The sequence below is a fragment of the Mercenaria mercenaria genome, chromosome 12, assembly GCF_021730395.1.
Source record: "Mercenaria mercenaria strain notata chromosome 12, MADL_Memer_1, whole genome shotgun sequence".
NCBI classification, from domain to species: domain Eukaryota; kingdom Metazoa; phylum Mollusca; class Bivalvia; order Venerida; family Veneridae; genus Mercenaria; species Mercenaria mercenaria.
In genome coordinates, this window is record NC_069372.1 from 4,511,439 (window position 1) to 4,538,343 (window position 26,905).

The window sequence follows — 26,905 nt, forward strand, 5'->3', positions numbered from 1 at the left end:
CTCGACTATTTAAAGAATAGGTAGAGCTATTGGACTTTCCACTTGCGTCTACGTCGGCGTCGGCGTCGCCGTCGGCGTCTCGTTTGGTTAAGTTTTTATGTAAGCTTGTATCTCAGTAACCGCTGGTGGGAATGGATTGAAACTTCACACATTTATTTGCTGTGATAAATTGACTTATATTCGAATTTTGTATTCATTCATTGACAAGGCTGTTCAATAGTCGGGCGTTGGTGTCCTCCGACAGCTCTTGTTAATTCCTGAAATAAAAACGACGCCATCTTGTTTTTGAGAAACAACTTTAAATTTATTAGTGAAACGTTTTTCTTAAAAAAAAAAAGAGTATTATCATTCAGTGAAAAATGGAAGGTTATGCCGTACCAGAAAATAATTTCTGAAAATCACCGATGCCTTGATAGTTATGTGGTTATTGATGAACTTGCAGTTATATATTGCATGATTTCCCCCCCTTATATTCTCAGGTATTTCATCTACAGCATGTAATAAACATCAATCGAAACAGAGTGGTATTGGTGAATACAAACGTTTTTACCAGACTCATGTTTTCATTTGCACTTAATCTTTATTTGAATCTATTTTTTAAATAAATAAGAGTCGTATCGGTTATATGAGAAAAGAGATCAGTAAATTTTGATTATATATAAGTTGCTGTTCTTATTACTTTCGTTCTCGTTAATGTACAGATCATCTACCAAAGCAACAAGAAAGTGGCATAAGAGTTCCAATTACTGTTTCTTCGCCAGCTGACATGATGGAATTGTGGAAATTATTTCGAAGTGAGCAATTTTCAAATAGCACAAACGCTATAGCGGAGAAATTGTCAAAACATTCGAACACACCAGTTACCCTGAAAACTTTCACAGATATGAAAGAGTTGAATGACGTCTTTGATGGAGGTTTGTTTTAAAATAAATTATTTTATCATTTGAATAAAAGATGTAATGGATAGCTTTTGAAGTTCCCTACAAGAGAAACGGACAGGGTGTTTGTAATTGCAGAATGACGCATGTTTGCCCACCCTGCATCTATAGTGACACAAACGACGTTAAATATGTATTTGAACACTTTGAAATATGGTGTCTCAAACACCTGTAGTGTAGATCTGTCTTTAAGGAGAAATAAATAACAAGTTAAGTGGATCTAAAAGCAATTTTCAGCATACTTTGATTTGAGTGTGTGTGTGTGTGTGTGCGTGCGTGCGTGTGTGCGTGCGTTTGCGTATATGTGTGTGTGTGTGTGCGTTCGGGTTTAACGTCTTTTTCAACAATTTTCAGTCATATAAACGACGGTGTCTACTTGTAGCAGTGAGCACAATGCCCAACTTTATAGTGCTGCCTCACTGGAATATCACGCCGTAGACAGGTGGCATGATACCCCACCCAGTCACATTATACTGACACCGGGCTGACCAGTCCTAGCACTATCCTCTTAATGCTGAGCGCCAAGCGAGGAAGCTACTAGTACCATTTTTACGTCTTTGGTATGACGCGGCCGGGGATCGAACCTACTTTGATTTGAGTATGCCAATGTTGTGACAACCATCATTTCATTCTATTGAAATAAAACAATAAAGTGAGACTTGGCAATTAACAGTGAAGCTTTGCAATAAGTTATACCAATGATTTCAAATATCTCATTCTTCCCACATTCCACCATTAAATTAAGCCATTACAGTATTAATAAAAAGATATATATCTCCTTCATATAAAGTATCTTATATATAAATATTTAATATTCCGTAGAGACTGGGCAAAGTAGTACAGACAGCGAAAGTAATGATTCCTTGACTCAAGACAGTAGCCGAACGTTAGACACTGAATTAGATTTCCCATACAAAGTAGAAGCAGCGGGACATTCAGCTGATCAATCGTCCATAAAATTATATCATAAACAAAAGGTCAGTATAAATCACTTCTCTGACTTCCTGGTCCATATTTATCAAATGTTTAGACGTACACTTTAAAATGCTATTTTTTTTTATTTGTTCTGTCATTGTTAGCTAGTACAGATTATAATATCACATTATGATTGTGAATGTGCTTTCTGCTGATACAGATAGCAAAGTGATATGGACTAAATATTTTTTTTGTTCGGACTTGATTCCGCCCGCTAAGCTCAATAAAGAGAGCGCAGGTCTACGGGTCGCAGGTTCGTGAATTCGATACACGAGTGAGGCTATGTTCTCCATGAGTACTTGATAAAATACATTACGCCTGAAATTATTCGTTCTTCATGTCTTATTCACGTGGGGAAGTGGACAGTAAGCAGTAGCAGTACCAGCAGTAACAGTACCAGCAGTAGCAGTACAAGCAATAACAGTAGAAGCAGTAGAAGTACCAGCATAAGCAATAGCAGCAGTAGCAGTGAGCGGTGGCAATAGCAGCAGTAGTATCAGAGTAGCAGTAGCAGCAGAGGCATTTGCAGTAGTAGCAGTAAGCAGATGCAAATACCAGCAGTAGCAGCTGAAGAAGTACCAATAAGAAGCAGCACACTTCAGCAGTAGCAGTAGCAGTAAGCAGCAACAGTACCAGCAGTAACAGTACCAGCAGTTGCAGTACTAAGAATAACAGTAGAAGCAGTAGAAGTACCAGCAGAAGCAATAGCAGCAGTAGCAGTGAGCGGTGGCAATAGCAGCAGTAGCAGAAGAAGCAGTAGTGGCAGTTGCATGAAACCAATACCAGCAATAGCAGTAGTGGCAAAAGCAGTACCAGCAGTAGCAGTAGTTACAACAGAAGCAACGGAAGCAATATCACCAGTAGCAGTAGCAGCAGTTGTAGTACCAGCAATAGCAGTGCAATCAGTAGCAGTAGCAGCAGAAGAAGTACAAGCAGTAGCAGTAGCAGTAGCAGTAAGTAGTAGCAATACAAGTAGTAGAATTACCAGTAGAAGCAGTAGCTGCAGACGCATTACTAGTAGAAACAGTGAGCAGAAGCAGCAGAAGCAGTGATATCAGTATAAGTGAGCAGTAGCAATCACCGTAGCAATGAGCAGTAGAAGTTCCAGCAGTAGCAATACAGGCAGCAGTAGTAGCAGTGAGCGGTGTCAGGAGTAGCAGTAGTAGCAGCGAGCAGTAGCAGTATCAGCAGTGGCAATGAGCAGTAGCAGCAGCAACAAAAGTAGCAGTACCGGTAGTAAAAGCAGAAGCAGTACCATCAGTGGCAGTGAGCAGCAGAAGAACTACCAGCAGAAGCAGTAGCAGCAGTTGCAATGAAATATTATTCTAATGATAATTTCTTCATGCACATTTGGCGGTTCAAATCTGGAGGCTTTCATCGAGTGTCTTCGGATTTAGCCTTTACTAATGCAAGAGGCTGACGAGCCCCTTTCTTAAATCACTGATACTATATACATGTACAGATAAACACAGTATAAATGTATGTTAAATCCCACAGCTGCTAACGTTTTGTTAATAATCTGTACTTCATAATTTTCTTATGTATATAATATGAACTGTTTACAAATTTCGTATATAAATACTTGATAATCTTGGTGACATATAGGCCCAATGGGCCGGGTGCCTTATTTTCAATTATATGCTATGTAATCATCATGTCACAATAATAAATAATATCTTATCTTATCTTATGTATGCTACCATGAAAAACACTGGCTGTTTTTTTTAACAATCAACTGGTACTTGCTAATGTAGTTATATATATGCAAACTTAATTTATATAATACTTAGTAAAGTTAAATGCATTTGATGAAGATTTTATTTATTATATTTTATACATTTGAAGTGAATATCAAAAGATGAAATATTTTGGTGAAAGATGATCATTGGATATATAAATTACAGCGGAACATTAATTAAATACAGTTGTAAATTTGCGTGCAATTTAGTATTTAACTTCATTTGTAAAAAAATTCATTCAGGTCTATTATTTAAATTCTTGTATTTGACCATTAAGGACAATGACCATCCAAAAATTGTATGTAAGAGTTTTCCGTTGATTACTTTTTGTCTCCACTCACAGCTATCCCCAGTAATGTTCCCTCTGGTAACAGGAGACAGTTTAAAAGCGGAAAAGTATACTTCCCTCACCCCTCCTCTTCCAAAAAAAGCTATACGTAAAAGTTTTGAATTATTGTTAATTTTTAGGCTTTTTACTTGTTTTGCAGACTGAAGTTTTGCTACTTTCTAAGCTTTCATGTGTATGTATCGAGTCAAGAATTCACAAGTCAAGTATTCAACAATACATTTACGTTTTAACAATTATTAAAAAGCTATCTCACATTTTCAAACATTCAAACATTTAAGCATAAAATTAACAGATTTATGTGTATTTACAGTACTATGCATTAGGTTTAAAATAGTACACACTGTATAACATGTATAGATAAACAGAGTATAAATGTGTACAACCACTAAAAAACTGGCTGTTTTAACAATCAACTGTTAGTGAGTGGCTTCTAATTATGAATGTAGCTCCATATGCAAACAAAATTTATAAATCAAGTAATGTTAAATAACTTGTATGAGAATTTTATAGATTTTAAGTAAATATCTGAAGATAAAATGTTTAAATAAAAGATGGCCATTGGATGTATCTTTAAGCTCATTGGTAGTCACCACGAGATACCCATATGGGAGACTCCTCCAGAAGACTATTTAGAATTTTAGCTGAAGGACAGTCAGTGCCAGAAACAGAGGTAAAGCACTCATACACTGGATCACTGCATCTGCATAAAGGGAATTCATCCCAATATCATTTATTGCAGTTGGAGGTGGCGGGTTCTTGAACTCACGACCATGTTAACGCTGTGTCCACATACATAATACTTTTATCCCAATATTAGTAATTTGAGTTCAAGGAGGAGGGAGTTCCTGGGTGGCACATGATCCCTATTTTCATAGTCCAACAGTTTTACCTTTGAACCACTGCGTCCAATACATGGGACTGTTATCCTAATATTAGTTATATTAGTTAGGAGGGGCGTGGGCCTAAACATACTACCCCTGGTGTTGTTGCCAGACAGTGTTACCACTGCTATTGTATATTAAAGCATAGAGGATAGGCACTGTTTAAGCTATATATATTTTTGTTCACACCTATATCATATCCTAAGTATGGCGCAACGGCACTCTAAAATCATAATTCTGTAGTGTATCCCATACAAGTGTATTCTTAAAGATAGTAAAAAACAATGTAGTGGAAAAATGTACTGTAGGGATCCTTTGAATATTAAACATTTCATATACTTTCAAAGAAACAAACTTATACATATATTAAACTAATATCTTGTTAATATCATACAGTGAAGAGCACCATATGAATTTCATCGACATTTAAGATATCATATGGAAGACATTGTGTCACTGTCTATATATTTTTCACTGAGAGCAGTTGCAGTTAAAAGCTAATGGAAAACAATTTCAAAATTTCATCTTTCATCTGCAATTTACACACGTTTACAGACTAACAGAGCTATTGTTGAATCATTGTAACAGTTGTTGTTCTCAACATTGAGCATCGGGGTCCATTTGAGTACTAAAGTGTAAAAAGTACTCAAACAAAATAAGTACTCATTGAAACAAACCATATGAAAAAACAGCCCATACTGGTATGTGTCTTCACGTTAAGAAGCTCAGTCATATTGCATTGTCAATAACAATAAAGTACTTTTAAAAAGTATTTTATAATGCTGCTATTACCAAGCAATTTGTGAAGACACTGAACAATAAATAAGTAAATCAAGAACAGTACTTTTTTACATTATTTTCAGAAAATGGTGAAGTATACTATCGGTGGGTTTACAATACGTGGATTCTTTAAACACAAGGAACACTGGATCCCAAGGCTTGGTCAACTTTTAGATTGTGTACTCGGTCAAAAGGGTGCTGTAGAAGTAGTTAAAGGAAAAACTGTAAATGGTACAGTACCAACAGAATTGCAGGAAGTTTCAAGAAATTTTTTAAAAGCAGGAGGTGATATAAAGGCTCGAGTCATACAGGTTGCGCCACTGAGTGGAACTAAAGGCGAAGAAATCCGTTGTCAGTATATTTGGTCGTATAGAACTGATAAATCTGAAACAGCTTTGGTAAAAAATGCAGTCCTTGCGGCTAGAACAGGTAATAGTTATGTGTATACAATGTATAACATTAAGTTTGGTATGTAGATTATAACTATTGTTTTGCATTTTTGAAAACTGCGTTCTTTTTGTAGCTAATAATTTGGTATTTCTTCTTTTCCTCTAAACAAAAATGAACTATTTTGATAGTGCTGTGTCCCTCATCTGCTGATAGCGTCTTTAAATATCTTCTTCTCATGAACCATATATTGAATCTTCACCAGCAGAGGGATAGAAGTATCTTTGCTACAGCCTTGGACATCTCTCAATTTTGTTCAGATCTTTCAGATCTTTCACTGGGTCATAAGGGGTCAAAAACTAGGTCACCAGATCAAATCAAAGGACAATCTTATTAACACTCTAATTTTATTCTGCTAATAATATTATCCTTGTATTCCATGTTGATTATTAACATAATGGCACTTTCGAAAAACCAGTTATCATACATGGTTGTTTAAAAATGAGAGAAAATGCGTTACCAGGGAAACACGAGCTCTGCAACATATACATTTTAAGCTTATTTTAGCATGCTAGCGTGCATACTGATAAAATCATCAACTACGAAGACATCTATTGATACCAGTGAAACCAAAATACACTAAAAAGTGTTAAATACAATAACATACACGAAATAATTAATCCCCAAACACGAGTGGTGTTAGGTTATAGGAATGGACTCCGTCCGTAATTCCGTCTTCCGGCCTTCCGTCTGTCTGTAACATTTTGTGTCCGCTCCGTATCTCCTAAACCCCTTGAAGGATTTTCATGAAACTTGGGTCAAATGATCACCTCATCAAGACAATGTGCAGAACGCATGAGTCAGCCATGTTGGCTCAAGGTCAATATCATAACGCAATACCAAACATTTTAGCCTTTAATATTGTGTCCGCTCTGTATCTCCTAAACCCTTTAAAGGATTTTCATGAAACTTGGGTCAAATGATCACCGCATCAAGACAATGTGCAGAACTTATAATTCAGCCGTGTCAATTCAATGTCAAGGTAACAACTCAAGGTCAAGTATTTGAGCCTCCCATTTGAGTCCGCTTTATATCTCCTAAACCCCTTTTCATGAGACTTCAGTCAAATGATCCCTTCACTGCGTCAGCCGTGTTGACTCAAGGTCGAGGCCTCAACGCAAGGTCAAAGGTTTGAGACTTCCATTTTGTGTCCGCTCTGGTGTATCTTCTTTTTAAACTGGAGGACTCTTATTGAGACATAAATTCATTTTACTGTCAACTCGCCGAATAGTGGAGCGTGCTGTCTTGCGGAAAGCTCTTGTTTAATAGTATGGTCTTCATTCAGTCTGGCTTGGCCCTGAAAGAAGCTGCAAGAGTGAAATATAGAACAAAACTGTAAAACACATTCACTAAGCATTGTCTGTAGCGCGATTGTGTGGTCTTCTCATAAGTTAATATCAAATGGTTTGCTTGGCCCCTGTTAGGAGATGCCAGTACCAAAATTAAATGAACAACGAAACAACCTATTATGAAATAACTATGGATCTCCACCAAACTTGGTCTGTGGCATCCTTGTATAGCTCGCACTCAACATTGTTTAAATGGTTCAGTTTGGACCCTTTCCGGGGTTTCCAGAGGTAAAACTTTTAAATAAATAAGAAAACATGTAGAGGACTTCTCTTGAACCATTTTAAAGATGGATCATCACCAAACTTGATCTGCATTGCCCTTGTATAGTCTTCTCTAAGATGTGTTCAAATGATTCAATCTGGCCCCTGTGTGGACTGCAAAGTTAGAAATAGAAAAACAGATGTTGATTCAAGCCTCGCTTAGGGCATAGAATTCTTCATTTGAGGAAGCCTTCCATCCGGCTTAAGGAAGATCAGTAGTTCTACCCAGTTCCCTGTCCATGATGAAACAATGTCAGGAATGGCACCTGAGGTCTTCCTGCAACATCAAAAGCCGGAAACTGCCGTTTGTCTTATGATTGTGTCAGTTTGATGTTAAATAAGCCACCGAAGCATCTCCAACCAAAACAAAAACCTTCAAATGATTTCTTCTACATTGTATTTGTTTCATGGGCCACCTTATGGATCTTGACTAAACTTTTGACCCTTCCTCACATTTGTTCAAATGGTTCTGCTGGCTGCCACAATAAAAAGAATAAAAATCTTCATATATAACTTTTAATGATCTGCCTAATGGCACAGGTGGCAGTAACGTACCTAGGATACAGTATGGATCCATGAGCCATATGCACTTAAATTTACTACAAGTATAATGTTTTCTTAGGAAAAAAATGACAAAAAGCCATTTTGAAAAACATTTTGCTCCTGTGACATTGAGCCATGAGAAAGGTGATCAAGAACAATTTGACATGTGCATTGCTTCCAGGTCCGTATTTTTTTTTTTTCAAAACAATATTTCCTTATCAATGGTTGGCCGCCTTTTCGGCAAAAGATTAATATTTCAGAAAAACCTTACTTCAAAACCCAGTTCCAAACCGTTTACGCATCACGAGCGAGCAACGGCATACGAAACGATAGTGATTTCTCCACCCGAATAAATCCCACACATTTTTCGCATCGAAGTCTCCCCCCTAAAACACATCAAGCTCACAGTGCAAGTTTAAAATAACGTTATAACCCTTCATAACAGACTAAACACAAACTAACAAGACCGAAAACTAGGTTCAATCCTATTTTGTTACTTACAAATTCGCTATTTAACATTTTCGCTTTCGGAAATTACCTTCGCCTGCCATGATTACCGTTGACAAGACGGTGGTTGTAAAGAACGTTTTCATTGGCGGAGACAGTTTACGTATTTCAAACGTAGCGATAAAATCCAAAGAGTACCCAAATATAAACAAGCAGCGATGGCTCACGAGGATTATTTAACAAATTCAAATAAATAACAACTGGTAAGTAATTAAGTATACTTGAACTTTATTTTCAGTCTTGTTAGTTTACATTTAGCCTATTCTGACTGCTTGCAGTGCTATTTTTAACTGACATGGTGTACTTGATTTGTTTTACGGGGCAGACTTCGGTGCGAAAAATGTGTGGGATTTATTCGGGTGGAGAAATTACTATCGTTTCGTATGCCGTTGCTCGCTCGTGATGCGTAAACGGTTTGGAACTGGGTTTTGAAGTAAGGTTTTTCTGAAAGATTAATCTTTTGCCGAAAAGGCGGCCAACCATTGATAAGGAAATATTGTTTTTAAAAAAAAAATACGGACCTGGAAGCAATGCACATGTCAAACTGTTTTTGATCACCTTTCTCATGGCCCATTGTCACAGGAGCAAATTTTTTTTCAAAATGGCTTTTTGTCATTTTTTTCCTAAGAAAACATTATAATTGTAGTAAATTTAAGGGCATATGGCCCATGGACCCATACTGTATCCTAGGTACGTTACTGCCACCTGTGCCTAATGGATGTTTACCAAGCACGGTGTCTAAAGGTCACAGCCTCAACAGATGAGTGACTTAACCCCAATCGGATACTTTTTGTTCAGGTTCTTGTTAAATGTAATGTGAAAATATATGTTTTATTTCAGTCGTTTCAAAGCTAAGGAAGAAAGGCAGCATTAAATGGATTTCATTCAAAGAGGTCAATGAAGCAAAGGTAAATTTGATTTCTTACATGATTTTATTATAGCCATGGAGTCTTAAGATAGTTGGTTTGATTGTTCTCTGTCTGGCTCCTGTTCCTTGTTTATTTGTAACTTCAAATCACTTCTTTTCATGAATTGTTTGATGATAATCCACCAGATTTGACTTAGTTGAGAAGCATCCATGTGATCTCAGTTTTTAGCTAGACAGCTTGATGTTCACCATACTTGGTCTGAAGCATCCCGGCATGTTCACTACTGTGCAGATTCAAGTATTAAAATATATAAGAAATCTTTATAAACAGCTGGATGGATGTTCATTAAACTTGGTCAGAAGTATTTTTCTGTGGTTTTCTGAAGTTTTTTCAAATCAAATGGGTCTTTTTCACTTTATTCAGGCGCTGCAAGCTATGATTTTTTAATAAGACAAGAACCCTTAATATATATACTTGTGGACCTTTTGTTGGATTATCACTATATGTTTTAAGAAGAGTCATATTTTATAGGTTAGTAGCAGATTTGTTCAACTGGTTCTACTTGACTATGCATAAAGAGTGCTGGAGCTAGTAATAGGGAAAAAATTATAAAATGGCTTTTCATGATTTTTCATCATAAAGAATGTAAAATCTAGAATAAATAAAACATAATGGTTGTAAATCGTTAAAATAATAATGTCGACATCAGAGCATGTTTTGCATGTAACTTTTTTCACAAGTATATTGTTTAGTCACTATCCCATTTTAAGTTTCTGAGCATATCCCGCCTTTTAATGGTACTTAAGGGAAATTGTTATTTTACATATATGTTTATTAGTCCCCTACTGGTTGAAAACCAGTTTCGGGGACTGTAGGAATGCGATTTTATATCCGTATGTCATTTCGTCCGTCCGCAATTTTATGTCCGGTTCATAACTCATTCTGTCATTCATCAAGAGATTTTAACATCACTCGGTACAAATACTCTCCATGATTAGACGACGTGTCACGTGCAAAACCCGGAACCCTAGCTCAAAGGTCAAGGTTGCAATTGGAGGTCAAAGGTCGACAGAGCTTTTTTAATGTCCGGTCCATAAGAGCTATCCTTGATGAAATGTTAATATTACTTGGCACAAATGTACCACATACAATGACAATGTGACTTGCATAACGTATAACTTTCATACCCGAGCTCAAAGGTCAAAGTCACGATTGGCAGTCAAATGTGAGCATTGCATGAGCAGGGTGTCTGTTTCGTGTCCGATCCATAACTCTGTCATTCATCAAGGGATTTTAATATTAATTGGGACACATGCCGCCAATGATGAGGCGACGTAACATGCACAAACCCAGAAACCTGGCTTAAAGGTCAAGGTCATAATTTGAGGTCAAAGGTCAACATGTATTTTTCCTATCAAGTCCATAAATCTGCCATCCATGAAGAGATTTTAATATTACTTGGCACAAATGTACCCCATAATAAAACGATTGCCATACACAACTTTCAGACCCCTAGCCCAACGGTCAAGATTACACTTGGTTATCAATGTTAACGTGGCATGAACAGGGTCTGTTTCGTGTCCGGTCCAGAACTCTGTCATCCGTTAAGGGATTACAATATTACTTGGCATAAATGTTCCTAACGACGAGATGGCGTGTCATGCGCAACACTTAGAACCCTTAAAGGTCAAGGTCAGACTTGGAGATCAAAGGTCAGTAGGGTTTTTTTCCTCTCCGGTCTATAAATTTATCATGCAAAACAGGATTTAAATATTAAATGGCATAAATATTCCCCTAGATGTAATAATGTGTCATGTGCAAAACCCGGACCCTTTGCTGAAAACTCAAGGTCACACTTTGAAGTCAAAGGTTTTTTTCCTGTTCTGACTCTAACTCAACAATCCTTAAAGATATTTTAATATTTCTTGGCACAAAATACCCTATGATAAGACGATTGCTATGCGCAGCACTCATACTAACTTAAAGGTCAAAGATCAAACTTAAGAATGACGGGCCTATATTGTGACATTCTGGCACTCTTGTTTATATCTATAGATGTTATGTAACGTTCAACAACTGTAGATATTTGTATATGCACATTTAAGTCCAAGTGTTGTGTTATAACATATTATATATATAGTACAAAATTGTATAAAAATCATTGACAGATATCAGGTCATTATGTTACACTGCAGCGCCTTCCAGTACGGGACTTTGTATTGCATGACAATACTTCATTCACTTGTTATCTTGGTTAAGCCTTATATTCTTACTGACTGAAAACTACTGCAATGATTCTAGAATGATGTATACTTGTATATATGTTAAAATGATTCCAGAAAATCAGTCTTAGGAAATGCAGTACAGGGAAGGCCACTGCAGCGATTGACAAAACATTATCAAAGAAGAAGAGCACTGTGCAACGTGTATGTATGCTTCAAAATCAGAGTTTTTATGAGGGATAATATTTTATAAGCTCGAAGGGACGTATTATGTTATGACACTGGTGTCCGTCCATCTGTCTGTCTATTAGCAATTTGGTGTCCGCTCTGTAACTCTTGAACCCCTTGATTTCGAAGAAAGTAGAAGCAAATGTTCACCACACCAAGTCGACATGCTGAGCGCATGTTCTTGGTGGCTTGCTTCAAGGTCAATGTCACACTTAGGGGTCAAAGGTCATATGACTTTGTTTCCTGTCCGTTCTGTCAAAGTTCGTACCTGAACCCCTTGAAGGGTTTCGAAGAATCTTTACACAAATGTTCACTACGTTGAGACAACGTGCAGAGCGCATGTTCTGGATGGCTCGCTTCAAGGTCAAGTTCACACTTAGGGGTCAAAGATCATATGATTATGTTTTATGTCCGCTCTGTAACTCTTGAACTGCTTGAACGGTTTTAAAGAAACTTGGCACACAAATGTTCACTACATCGGGACGACGTACAGAGCGCATGTTTCAAATGGCCCGCTTCAAGGGCAAGGTCACACTTAGGGGTCAAACGTCATACCTTCGGGCGTATATTGCACTGCATTGCAAGAGAAAATGTTCTACTGGTAAAATATAAGGTAGTATAATGATATGCAGATTATTTGAACTGCTTACACCTAACCTTGTTTTTTATGATTGTAGCTCAAAAGGTAGGGCACTGCACCGTAAATCTAGAGGTCACATGTCTGATTCTGTGTGACAACTGGACTTGAGAGAAAATGTCTGAAGTGCATCATCCTCCCCTTTGGGAAGCATAGTCGCTGCTCTAGCCAGCCTTCAAATGTTAGGGTTAGGGTGCCAAATGTTAGGGTTAAGGTGCGGCGTCCACAGACTTTGTCCGGAGCATATCTTCTTCATGCACAAAGGGATTTTGATGTAACTTGGCACAATTATTCACCATCATGAGACGGAGTGTCTTGCGCAAGAACCAGGTCCCTAGATCTAAGGTCAATGTCACACTTAGAGGTCAAAGGTCAAATTCAAGAATGAAATTGTCCGGAGCATATCTTCTTCATGCATGGAGGGATTTTGATCAAACTTGGCACAATTGTTCACCATCATGAGACAATGTGTCATGCGCAAGAACCAGGTCCTTAGTCAAGGCTACACTTAGAGATCAAAGTATACAAGAATGATAGCTTTGTCCGGAGCAATTTCTTCTTCATGCATTGAGGGATTTTGATGTAACTTGGCACAAATGTTCGTCACCATTAGACGGAGTGTCATGCGCAAGAACCAGGTCCTAGTTTAGAATTACTTCCTTTTGTTGTTACTTTAAATAGCTTTGGTCATAGAGAAAAATCGAGACCACTTTTCTGTAGTACAACGTGCATGTTACATTCAATTTTGAGGTATATTTTGACCTATCTCTACGTGGTAAGGATTTTTATGTGGACTTAGAAAGGTTTATTTTTTATTTTTTTAAGATTAACTTCCTTTAGTTGTTACTACAAATAACTTATATTATAACTTTTTTATAATTGACCAGCGTAGGGAAAATCCAAGACCACTTTTCTGTGGTACAACATAGATGTTACTTTCAAATTTTAGATGTATGTTAAGGTAAATCTACCTGGTGAGGTGTTTTTGGTGGACCTAGAAAAAAAAAAGAATTACAATAAATACTACACAACCACAGAACTATAATTCCATTTGCAAATACAGGACTGGTGCTAGTGTAAAGAAATTTGGTATGACGGGCGTATATTGTGACATTCTGGCACTCTTGTTCGAAAAATGATAAAATTGTATATTTCTGTTCTAGCTGAGAGACACGGGCAAGAGTGGTGTAAAAAAAGGAAGTCTGAAAGGTACAATTGTATAGCTTTTACTTGTAAAAATGTTTTATTGTTATTGAACAAAAATGCTATGCAAATTAATTAAAAAGTTGGATAGGGTTGCTGCCTTATCAAACCTTCCCAAATCATTGTCCCACAATTTTTCAGAGATTTGTCAAAACTTACAGAAATGAAGTGTACTTGTGCTTCTTATTCCCCTACTGCTTGAAAACCAATTTTGTGGACTAAAGGATCTGTCCTCATTTTCCTGTCCATTCAAATGCTTTTGATATTACTTGGTACAGATGTTTCCTACAATGATACGGCATGTCATGTACAACACCAAGGCCCCTAGCTCAAAGGTCGAGATCAAACTTATAGGCCAAAGTCCAACAGTTTTTTTCAGTCTAGCCTGTAACTCCACCATCCGTCAGGAGATTTTGTTTCATGTCTGGTCCATTACATCAAGGAACTATAATACTACTTGGGGAAAACGATTCCTATAATGAGAGGACATGTTGTGCACAAATCCAGATCACTAACTTAAAGGGACTGACCCACACATTTTATGCGAAACATAATTTCTGTCAGAAATGGAGTCAAAAGTGAGTACTCTGAAAGTGACTAGTGGTACATACTTATTGGCAGTAGATTTTTGCAAGATCTTATAAATAACCAAAAATAATGTGCAGAAGGTAGTAAACCGTTGCAACGCTTTTCAAATGATGCAGAAAATGTACATTCTTCTTGCATTTTTACCAATATCTAACTAATAATTTCACGCACTTTTATCTTTTTTCAGTGTCATATGTACATTCTATGCTAAACTTGGTGAAAATGAACAGTTGAAAAATTTTACCCATTAAACTGTGGTCAAGTAGCTTTAAAGGTCAAGGTCACACTTGGTTGTGAAAGTTTGACAGGTGTTTTTCTCCTTCAGTTATCAATTAATGGATTGTTAGCTCGACTATACGAGGTATTGAGAGCTGTCCTACTCGACCAGGTGTCGGCATCTTTCCACATCCGCACCTTGGTTCAAGTTTTGATGCACTTTCTCTTTACCTCTTTAATTACTTAATGGATTGTTTCAAACTTAAAATAGTTATTAGAATTTCAGGTGCACTTTCACTCTATCTCACTTATTACTAAATGAATTTGATTCAAACTGAAAGTAGTTATTCCACATCATCACCCACATCATATGAAACAAGGTCCACAACTCTGGCACCAATTTTTTATGAATTACGCCACCCTTCCTTTTTACTAAGAATTTAAGGTCAATTTTAATGCATTCTCACTATATTTCTGTTATTTCCGAGAGGATTTGATTCAAACTTGAGGTAGTTGTTCAACGTCATCACTCACATCATATGACACAAGGACCATAAATGTTGCACCATTATTTTATGCATTATCCCCCCTTTTTACTTAGAATTTCAGGTTAAAGTTTTGGTGCACTTTCACCCATTTTCAGTTTTTACTAAACTTCACATCATCACCCACATCATTTGTCACAAGGGTCATCACCTCTTGCACCAATATTTTATGAATTATGGCCCCTTTTTGCTTAGAATTTCAGTTCAGTTTAATGTTGATACTTTTTCACCATGTCCCTTTTATACTTATATAATGTTTTGATACATTTATCTGTATCTCTCTTATTACTTTTTTAAAATACACAGGCTCAAGCTATTGTGCAATATCTTCATCATACTGGAGTCATTAAACACTCAGTGACAACTCCAGTTTCCTCAGAATGTTCCCAGTTTCAATATCCAGCATCGAAATAGCGCTGTTTTCTGTGACAGCTCTTGTAATATCACTGGGCAAAAATGTTCCCCATAATATAACAACATGTCATTCACAACAATTCTGGGTAAAAGGTCAATGCCATACCTTGAGGTCAAAGATCAAAAGGGGTTTTTCTGTCTGATCTGTAGCTCAGTCATCCATTGAGAGATTTTCACATTAGCTGGCAGTAATGTTTTCCATTTCAGACCACTAGGGTCAAGTTCCCACTTTGAGGTCAAAGGTTAACTTGGTATCAATGGGGTTTGTTTCGTGTCCAGTCCATTACATCATCAAGGGGTTTAAGCTCGACTATTCGAAGAATAAGTAGAGCTATCCTGCTCACCACGGCGTCGGCGTCACACCTTGATTAAGTTTTTAGTACCAGTCCACATTTTGAACAAATCTTCAGAGATAAAGCTTTGAAACTTTCAAAATTTGTGTATTATCACAGTGTCCAGTTTTAGGCAAGGGTACATAACTCCATCATAACTTTTCGCTGAATTATGGTCCCTTTAAACTTACTTTCTTGGTTCAGTTTATCATACCAGTTCATATCTTATGTAAACTGTTTTACATATGTCTTTGAAACTTTTATCACTTATTTATTATAACAGTCTCTATCTGTAGGCAAGAGTACATAACTCTGTCAACTATTTTGGCTGAATTATGACCCTTTTTGGAAATTGGCTCAGTTTTCATTTAAGTTCATGTTTTGTCAAAACTATTTGACATGTGGCTTTGAAACTTTGAACACTTGTTTATCATCCTGACTTCCATCTGTAGGCAAGAGTACATAACTCTGTCGAAGTATTTTTGCTGAATTATGGCCCTTTTTGGACTTGGAAATCAGTTCCATATTTTGCTTAAGTAGGTAGGTTACCTTAATATTTGTATGTGCGCATGCCCAACCGGAAACTAACGTGAGGCATTACGACAACGTTTACGACAAACAAAATGTGTTTGTATATTTATTTTTCTGATAAAAAGTCATTTACCCGTGTCTGATCTGATACTTAATGGATTAATAGTGCGGAAATAAAGAATAAATTACCGCACAAACGCTACAAAACATTGTTGCCTTTAAATGACGTCATGACGAAACGTGTCAGTTACCGCGCAAAATTAATAGCTTTTATCATGAAAGTACGTAATTCTAAGTATCTATATTTATTTGAACTATTTTTTAAACAGACATTATTTGCCAAAATATTTTTATGAGTCTTTCACTCTGAATAGTGGTCAATATTTTACGGCTTTTGTGTAGTTAAATTGAAATGTTATGTGGATTGTAGGAAAATGGATGAGGTAACTGATCTATTTGGGAATATAGCTGGGTGAAAGGTTACTTACCACGGCTATTTTCCAATGAAAATTGGGAAATTTGGTTTGTTATACCTTTTCTCCGTTTCCATTGATAATGTGGTACTTATACACTTAAACTTTGTTCTAGAAATGTTCAACTTTTTCAGCAGAAAATAGTGATTTCTTGAATTATATTGATGTTACCACTGAAACGAGTCCCGTAACCTATATATCTAAATATAAAATTTAAAGGCGTTGACACTGGTCTACTTTAGAAACACAACATCAGCTTTTTATTTTTATTTTAACATTAGCCATGAGAATAATAATTGCAAGCGCAATGATTTTTTAATCCCCTGCCGTGGCGGAGGGATTATAGGAATGGTCTGCGTCCGTCCTTCCGTCCGTCCTTCCTTCCGTGCCCGCGAAATGATGGTTAAGTGACTTCATAACGGTACTTTCTCTTTGATGTCATTCATTCCGTTCTGTTTATGTGACCTTTTTCTTTTTATGTGACTGATAGAACAATAGAGGGAACAATGGGGGTGTCACATAAATACCGTTTCGTTAGACCGTCCGTCCGTCCGTCCTTCCGTCCGTAGCAAAATCGTGTCCGGTCCATATCTCCTAAACCCCTAGAAGGATTTTCATGAAACTTGGGTCAAATGATCATCTCATCAAGACGATGTGCAGAACCCATAAGTCAGCCTTGTCGGTTCAAGGTCAAGGTCACAACTCAAGGTCAAAGCTTTGAGCCTGCCATTTTGTGTCCGCTCTATATCTCCTAAACCCCTTGAAGGAATTTTATAAAACTTTGGTCAAATGATCACCTCATCAAGACGATGTGCAGAACCCATGAGTCAGCCATGTCAGCTCAAGGTCAAGGTCACAACTCAAGGTCAAAGGTTTGAGCCTTCCATTTTGTGTCCGCTCTATATCTCCTAAACCCCTTGAAGGAATTTCATAAAACTTGGGTCAAATGATCACTTCATCAAGACGATGTGCAGAACCCATGAGTCAGTCATGCCGGCTCAAGGTCAAGGTCACAACTTAGGGTCAAAGGTTTGAGCCTTCCATTTTGTGTCCGCTCTATATTTCCTAAACCCCTTGAAGGATTTTCATCAAACTTGGGTCAAACGATCACCTCATCAAGGCGATGTGCAGAACTTATGAGTCAGTCATGTCGGCTCAAGGTCAAGGTCACAACTGAAGGTCAAAGGTTTGAACCTTCCATTTCGTGTCCGCTCTATATCTCCTAAACCCCTTGAAGGAATTTTATAAAACTTGGGTCAAATGATTACCTCATCAGAACGATATGCAGAAATTATGAGTCAACCATGCCAGCTCAAGGTCAAGGTCACAACTAAGGGTCGAAGGTTTGAGCCTTCCATTTGGTGTCCACTCTGTATCTCCTAAACCCCTTGAAGGATTTTCATCAAACTTGGGTCAAATGATCACCACATCAAGAACTCATGAGTCAGACATGTCAACTCAAGGTCAAGGTCACAACTGAAGGTCAAAGGGTTCAGCTCTGTATCTCCTAAACCCCTTGAAGGATTTTCATGAAACTTGGGTCAAATGATCACCTCATCAAGACGTTGTGCAGAATTCATGAGTCAGCCATGTCAGTTCAAGGTCAAGGTCACAGCTAAAATCAAAGGTTTACCCTTTCACTATCCATAGCAGTGGCGGGGGATTTAGCTGTCTTTCAGACTGCCTTGTCCATAAAAATATCAGATGAGGGAGTACTGCTGTAAATTTCTAAGCTTTGAAATTTGTTTAGATAAATGCAAACAACACGAACATATTTCTTACTTTAGAAATAAAATGTTTTGAAGCTACAGTAAACGAGAAAAGTAATCTCATTTAATTTTTTTCAAAGAAATTTCGATAAAAAGCAAGATATAAGATATTTTAAACGTCTCTCCTGCCATGGTAACTTTAACTGTTAAGATAAATAGGGTACCGTGTAAAGTGTTGAGTATTCTGCTAATAACATTACCCTAATATGTCATGTTGATTATTAACAGAATGGCACTGAAGCCGTCGAAAAACCCGTTATCTTACATATATTACGAGCCCCGCGACATATACATTTTAAACTTATTTTAGAAAGCTAACGCGTATACTGATAAAATTATCAACTACGCAGATTTCTACGGATAACAGTGAAATTGAATTACACTGAAACGTGTTAAATATCCGTATTTTCCTTCTTATTTCAATGTAAAATACATGTGGAGGGTCATGTACTTCAAACCTGGATAAAACTTGTACTTAATGGGACAAAGATAAACGAACTTGAGATTGGAGCAGCTAAAACATTAACTCACACGAAATACAATAAATTGCTACAGTTAAACTAGTTTGAATTTACCCTGGTAACAAGGTAACCTGTCTCCTTAACCTGTTTGTCATATATAGCTTTGAAACTTTGACCACTTGTTTACCATCATAGTATACATGTGTATGCAAGACAACATAACTAGGACAAGTACTTTAACTCAGTTATGGCCCTTTTTGACGTAGAAATTAGTTAAGTTTCCCATCCCATTCATTATTTTGTCTAAACTGTTTGGTATATGGCACACTTGCTTACCATCATGGTCACACATTGCAATATAGTGCAAGATTTATTCAAATCCACGAATACAGGTACATTGTTTGTGTTATCTATTTTTCTTCTTTTGTCTGAAAATCTCTGGTCTAACCACATACTTCTACCAATACTTTGAATAGTCGAGCGCACTGTCAACAGACAGCTCTTGTTGATATTACTTAGCACTAATGTTTCTTATAATTATTTGATGTGTTATGCGCAACACACAGACTCCTAAAATAAGTGTCAAGGTCCAATTTCGAGAACAAATATCAACAGGTGTTTTTCTTGTACCCAAAAACTCCACCTCTGCCAAGGGTTTTATTATTACTTAGTATAATTATTCCCCATGTGTCTTGTGCCAACCCAGACCCCTGGGTCAAAGGTCAAGGTCGCACTTGGAGTTTAAAGGTTAACAGTGTCAATTTTTTGTCCATTCCATTGTTGTGTCATCCATCAAAAATTTAATATTACTTGGCAAAAATGTTCCCAATAATGAGAGGATGAATCTTATCAGCCTCAGACATCTAGGTCAAATATCAACTTTACTCTTTGATGTCACAAGTTAATAGGTCTGTTCTGTGCCTGCCAAAAAGTCAGCATTTTGCACATGTTTTTCTCATAATGAGTTGATGTTTTATGGTCAACACCCAAACCACATGCCGAAAGGTCAAGATCGCATTGGAGGTCAAAATCAATAGGGTCTATTTTTCTTCTTCATAGCTCTTCCACATGTCAAGGTATTTCATATTACATGTAGTTCTTAAGACAAATGAACGTTAACCTTGGTGTGTAAACAGTTAATCTATATCTAGTGGAACATTTTATATTTTAAAATCCTAATTACTGCTCTCTTCTATTCTCTTGCCACATCATGATCTTAAATTTTAATGTATTATCAACATCACATGAATGATGTAAACTATTTTAAATGTTTTATTTTATCAACATATAATTAAAGAAATAGTATTTAAACAATTTTCTCTAGATTACCTTAAAAGAGGCTTATATGTAATGTATATACTTCCCTGGAAAAAACAAGCAGATATATGTATATATGAAACCAGAGTCAGCTGGTTAAGTGAGACTGTTTTAAGAGACTCCCTGTCATATGTGACTTTTTTATTGCTTTCAAAAGTCGGCGTTGGCGTCACACTTTGGTTAAAGTTTTGCATACAAGTACATATGACTATCATTTAAAGACATATAGCTTTGAAACTTACTTTTACGTTTTCTAGGTCAAGTCCTATAACTCTTGTACTTTGACTAAATTATGTCCCCTTTTGTACTTAAAAAATCCTGGTTAAAGTTTTGCATGGAAGTTACTGTCTCCAAAACTAATGCAGATACAGGATTGAAACTCTGTAAATATTTTAACATTTAGGGTAATATTCCTGCTTCTGAGATAACAATTCGAATAGTCGAACATTGGCTGTCTTATGGACAGCTCTTGTTAAAGTTCTTTCTTGAATGACTCTCTCAACAAATTTTATTGTTTATTTAAACTGTGAAAGTCTGGTTAGCAATATAGGACCATCAAGGCATTGTTTCAATGGGTATGTATGTGCAGTATGTCAGTAAAAGACTTTTGGAAAGGTCGTAATAACTATTTTTGAGCAATTGTGTCCTCTTGTTCCATTCAGATTATTCTGGTGTAAGTCGTATTTTAAAACATACATTAAACCAGACTTGGTATGTGGAATCTGACTTGGATGTTTGAGTGTTGCGTACTTGAATTTTTGTGACCTTGACCTTTAACTTGCCATTTATAGTAATGATATTCCTTTGAGTGTCTAAATAGCTCAAACATGCTACTATTTTTCAGGTCCACGTACTTTAACAATAACTTCAAATGACCTTCCTGTTGGAAACAACATTCCCACCGAGGAGAAGATTCCACTCACTTCTAAGAATTTAGCAGAATTAGCTCAGTGCATAAATAAAAACTGGGAACTACTAGGAATATTACTAGGACTGACTAATACTGAGATCTGGCAGATAAAGACGGATTATGATGGCGTGGAGTTTAGAATTTTTCAGATGCTACAGAAATGGAGTCAGTTGAAAGGAGACGAAGCATGTCTTCAGAACTTTAATAGAGCTATGGCAAAATGTCCAAAGGTTGGTTTTGAGCAACCACAGTTGAATAATGTTATGCTCAAAATAGCAGGGGATTACAAGGAAGAAAAGTCAAAATTCAATTAAAACACATATTGTCTTATGATACGATACATATTGACTAAGGATACATATTATCTTGATTTGAGTTTTAAATTATCAAATTAGAGTTTGGAGACTGGATTTATAGTCCCAGTGTTGGTTATTTTTAAAACTGACCAATAGCAAGGTTGCGAGGCCTGCAACTTTATTTCATAACATGAGACCCTTTTAGCCATTTAAAAAGGAAGTTGTATAGAAAGTTTATATAGAAGTTGTATTATAAAATCGTTTAATTTCATGTTTTGAAAACTAAGATTAATTTTGATTCAAGTTTTCGTTTTGGTATAATTACCAGAAATGAAATTGCAAATAATGCTGTGTAACAAATTTTTGATTTAATGGAATATTACCTTGTCTTATATCCGGTACATTTGAAGTAAAACTTGAAAGTATGTATGATGTTATTAGCCCACCATCATCAGATGGTGGGCTATTCAAATCACGCTGCGTCCGTGGTCCGTCGTCCTTCCGTCCGTTAACAATTTCTCGTTATCGCATCTCCTCAGAAACTACTGCGGGGATTTTGACCAACGTTTGTCAGAATGATGTATTGGTACCCTAGTTGTGTCCCCCTGAAAATCAGACTGGTTAAACAATTTTTGAATGAGTTATGGCCCTTTGTTTATTTCCATAATTTACATAGATTTATATAGGGAAAAACTTTGAAAATCTTCTTGTCCAAAACCAAAAAGCCTGGGGCTTTGATATTTGGTATGTAGCATCATCTAGTGGTCCTCTACCAAGATGATTCAAATTATTTCCCTGGGGTCAAATATGGCCCCGCCCCGGGGGTCACATGGTTTATATAGACTTATATAGGGAAAAATCTTTGAAAAACCTCTTGTCCAAAACCACAGGGCCTAGGGCTTTGATATTTTGTATGTGACATCATCTAGTGGTCTTCTACTAAGATTGTTCAAATTATTCCCCTAGGGTCAAATATGGCCCCGCCCTGGAGGGTCACATGGTTTACATAGACTTATATAGGGAAAAACTTTGAAAATCTTCTTGTCCAAACCACAAAGCATAGGGCGTTGATATTTGTAATGTAGCATCATCTAGTGGTTCTCTACCAAGTTTGTTCAAATTATCCCCCTAGGGTCAAATATGGCCCAGCCCAAGGGGTCACATGGTTCATATAGACTTATATAGGGAAACGCTTTTAAAATCTTCTTGTCAATAACCTACAACATTCATATTTGGACCACATGTATAGTTTTGAGTGGCAAGATGAACCTTGACATGAGTCGACCTTGATTTTGACCTAGTGACCTACTTTCACATTTCTGTAGCTACAGCCTTCAAATTTGGACAACATGCATAGTTTTGTGCACCAAAAAAAACTTTGACCTTGACATTGACCTAGTGACCTACTTTCACATTTTTGAAGGTACAGGCTTCAAATTTGGACCACATGCATAGTTTTGTGTTCAGAAATGAAATTTGACCTTGATTTTGACCTAGTGACCTACTTTCACATTTCTGAAGCTACAGCCTTCAAATTTGGACAACATGCATCGTTTTGTGCACCGAAAAAAAACTTTGACCTTGACATTGACCTTGTGAACTACTTTCACATTTTTGAAGGTACAGGCTTCAAATTTGGACCACATGCATAGTTTTGTGTTCCGAAATGAAATTTGACCTTGATTTTGACCTAGTAACCTACTTTCACATTTCTGAAGCTACAGCCTTCAAATTTGGACCACATGCATAGTTTTGTGTACCGAAAAAACTTTGACCTTGACATTGACCTAGTAACCTACTTTCACATTTTTGAAGGTACAGGCTTCAAATTTCGACCACATGCATAGTTGTGTTCCGAAATGAAATTTGACCTTGATTTTGACCTAGTGACCTACTTTCACATTTCTCAAGCTACAGCCTTCAAATTTGGACAACATGCATCGTTTTGTGCACCGAAAAAAAACTTTGACCTTGACATTGACCTTGTGAACTACTTTCACATTTTTGAAGGTACAGGCTTCAAATTTGGACCACATGCATAGTTTTGTGTTCCGAAATGAAATTTGACCTTGATTTTGACCTAGTGACCACTTTCACATTTCTGAAGCTACAGCCTACAAATTTGGACCACATGCATAGTTTTGTGTACCGAAAAAACTTTGACCTTGACATTGACCTAGTGACCTACTTTCACATTTTTGAAGGTACAGGCTTCAAATTTGGACCACATGCATAGTTTTGTGTTCCGAAATGAAATTTGACCTTGATTTTGACCTAGTGACCTACTTTCACATTTCTGAAGCTACAGGCTTCAACTTTGGACCACATGCATATTTTTGTGTTCTGAATTGAAATTTGACATTGATTTTTACCTAGTACCTACTTTCACATTTCTCAAGCTACAGCCTCCAAATTTGAAGCACTTGCATAGTTTTGTATACCGAAATGAACTTTGACCTTGAAATTGATCTCGTGACCTACTTTCACATTTCTCAAGCTACAGCTTTCAAATTTGGACCATATGCATGGACCACATGCACAGTGTTGTGTACCGAAATGAAATTTGACCTTGATTTTGACCTTGAGCTAGTCTTGAAATTTGGAACATTCAAAAATGCCTCAATAGTGGGCGCCAAGATCACTCTGTGATCTCTTGTTTTGTCAAAATTATGCATGTTCCTTTTTATCTTTATCACAGATTTTTTGTGACAGCTTTGCATATAGGAATTACTTGACTAAATAAATTTAGATTCTGCACACGTCTTAAGCATCATAGGATGACCTAACATGGTAAGTCTCATAACTCTGGCTTACCTTGTAGCAAAATTATGCCCCTTTTTCATCTTCCAAAATTTTTCTGAAGCTTTTCTATGTTAGGTAGTATTAGATGGAAGGGCTTCAAATAGTCAAGCGTGCTGTCATTATTCAGCTCTTTATTCATTTACTTTGAAATGAGGTTGAATTTTCCACTAGTTATAATGAACTGCTTTGTAAAATGAAAGGCTCGACTGTCTCAATTTATTACTTGTTTTGCTTCTGTGTGTAATAACAAGGTTTTGTTGTTCACCTGCCCAAACTACATTGTAAAGTTTTAGATGGTCAAAACTAGTTTTCCAGAGATACTTTTCATTAATTAAAAAAAATGTTGCCTGTTGTATATTATATGAAAATATATTCAAATTACTAGTGTAAAGTTTAGAGTATCAGATGTGTTTGTGGTTGCTACATGTTTATTTATATAAGCTACACGTACATATATTGATACATCTAAATAGTATTGTACTGAATAATGAAAAGCCACCTATGTGTTCAAAAGAATAACATGTGTTCATACATATTTTTGTATTCAATGTACACTTAATTCAAAATTTTATGTATTGTTGCAAATTTGTACTTTAATTCATGCAAGATTAAGTATATGAGCCACACCATGAGAAAACCAACATAGTGCGTTTGCGTCCAGCATGGATCCGCGCAGTCTGATCCATGATGTTCGCAAATGGTTTCTCTAATTGCAATAGGCTTTGAAAGCGAACAGTCTGGATCCATGCTGGTCGCAAACGCACTATGTTGGTTTTCTAAATGGTGCGGCTCAATTATATTAAGAAGAAAGTTCTCATTACTTTGAACAAGTTTGTGTCTTTTACACATAATGAAGGTTTGTTCTTGAAAACAAGAATTATATGATTTTAATGATTAAATAGTATGAGAATGTTGACTGGTTATTTCTGAAATTTAGTATTAATGATTTTGCCATTGTCATTGACAATCAGTAATTTATTTTGTGTTTTTATTACATTACATTACATTTTTTGATATTTTCTTACCAATTTAAGAATTAAATTATATTTGAAGAAAAATGGTATTTTTTGATAGATATTGTATAGCAATTTGCATGTTATTCCTGGTTGATGCACAGGTTTTGTAAACTTTTTTACCCTTGCATGATCGTAAGAGGTGACATATAGGACCTTAACACTTGGTTTTGCAGTATCTCTGTGATTCCAGTAGGTATAAAAGTTTTGACATACCTCGTATTCTGATATGTATGAGCTGTGAAATCATATATTTTGGTCTTGTTTGGCATCAAATTACCAGTTTCTGTGTTTATATGCCGTTAAACCCAAATAAAAACAATTAGCAGTTATGCAGCATTATAGTACAAAAAATGTATATTGTATATTCAATAACATTGTTTGTTAAAAAATATCTAGTGAAACCTTTGTGTTCTTGATTGAATTAAATGAGACAAAATTCAGTTGAGTGAACTTGTTACTTTTGGCAGATATGTGCGTCAAAACCTTATTTCAAATGTTTTATAATTACCACAGTTTGTCCTTTATTCAATGACACGAATCTTTAAGATCAATGTTGCAAAATATTGTATCGAGTGGTGCCGATTAGTTATCATTAACAGCTGGGTGTGTGTTACCAAGCTCTGTCTTTGTCATTACCAGCTGGATGTATGTTACCAAGCTCTGTCCTTGTCATTACCAGCTGGATGTATGTTACAAAGCTCTGTCCTTGTCATTACCAGCGGGATGTATGTTACCAAGCTTTGTCCTTGTCATTACCAGCTGGATGTATGTTACCAAGCTCTGTCCTTGTCATTACCAGCGGGATGTATGTTACCAGGTTCTGCCCTTAGCATCCTTTGATGAGCCTTTGTCACATTTGCTCTGCTTGACTGCACTATGGGGCTGCTGCAGCTTAAAACAGAAAAAACGACTTCTCATAAAAGGAATTATTTTTGTGCGTTAATACTGGTATAAACCACATTTGGACTTCTAGCAAATCACCCAAGAATGAAAAGTTGCAAGTTTAAACCCGTATAAATGCTCATAACTAGCATTTAATTCTTAACTGAAATGGTATTGCACAATCTTTGAAAACGTATCTATTTTCATGTGATAAATAATGAGAGTTGTGGTGTAATAATCAATGTAGTTTAAGCACAAGTCAAACAATCACTAGGATAATTTATTGATACACGTTGGCATGTAGAAACGGTGCTGACATTAAAAGCAATTTTCGAAACATCGCTTTCTGTTATAGAAATATTCCGTCGTATAGTGTGTTTGTGAGCGTGTGGAGTGGAGTGGAGGGGAGAGCTGGGTAGGAAGCG

General features: G+C 36.5%; 1 protein-coding gene across 3 annotated transcripts in view; it reads left to right on the forward strand.

The window, feature by feature from the left end:
* The window catches only part of LOC128547189 (uncharacterized), a 37,173-nt gene extending 11,135 nt beyond the window's left edge, over positions 1-26,038 (forward strand). For 2 of the 3 annotated variants that reach the window (XM_053519010.1, XM_053519011.1), the window contains exons 7-13: positions 702-914; positions 1,761-1,915; positions 5,746-6,091; positions 9,610-9,677; positions 11,978-12,064; positions 13,889-13,934; positions 21,419-26,038. In XM_053519010.1, coding sequence (XP_053374985.1) covers positions 702-914; positions 1,761-1,915; positions 5,746-6,091; positions 9,610-9,677; positions 11,978-12,064; positions 13,889-13,934; positions 21,419-21,798 — 1,295 coding nt within the window. In that variant the 3' untranslated portion in view covers positions 21,799-26,038. The remainder of the gene's footprint in view (positions 1-701; positions 915-1,760; positions 1,916-5,745; positions 6,092-9,609; positions 9,678-11,977; positions 12,065-13,888; positions 13,935-21,418) is intronic. The other variant, XM_053519012.1, reaches the window with a different exon arrangement.
* Positions 26,039-26,905: the final 867 nt, after the last annotated feature.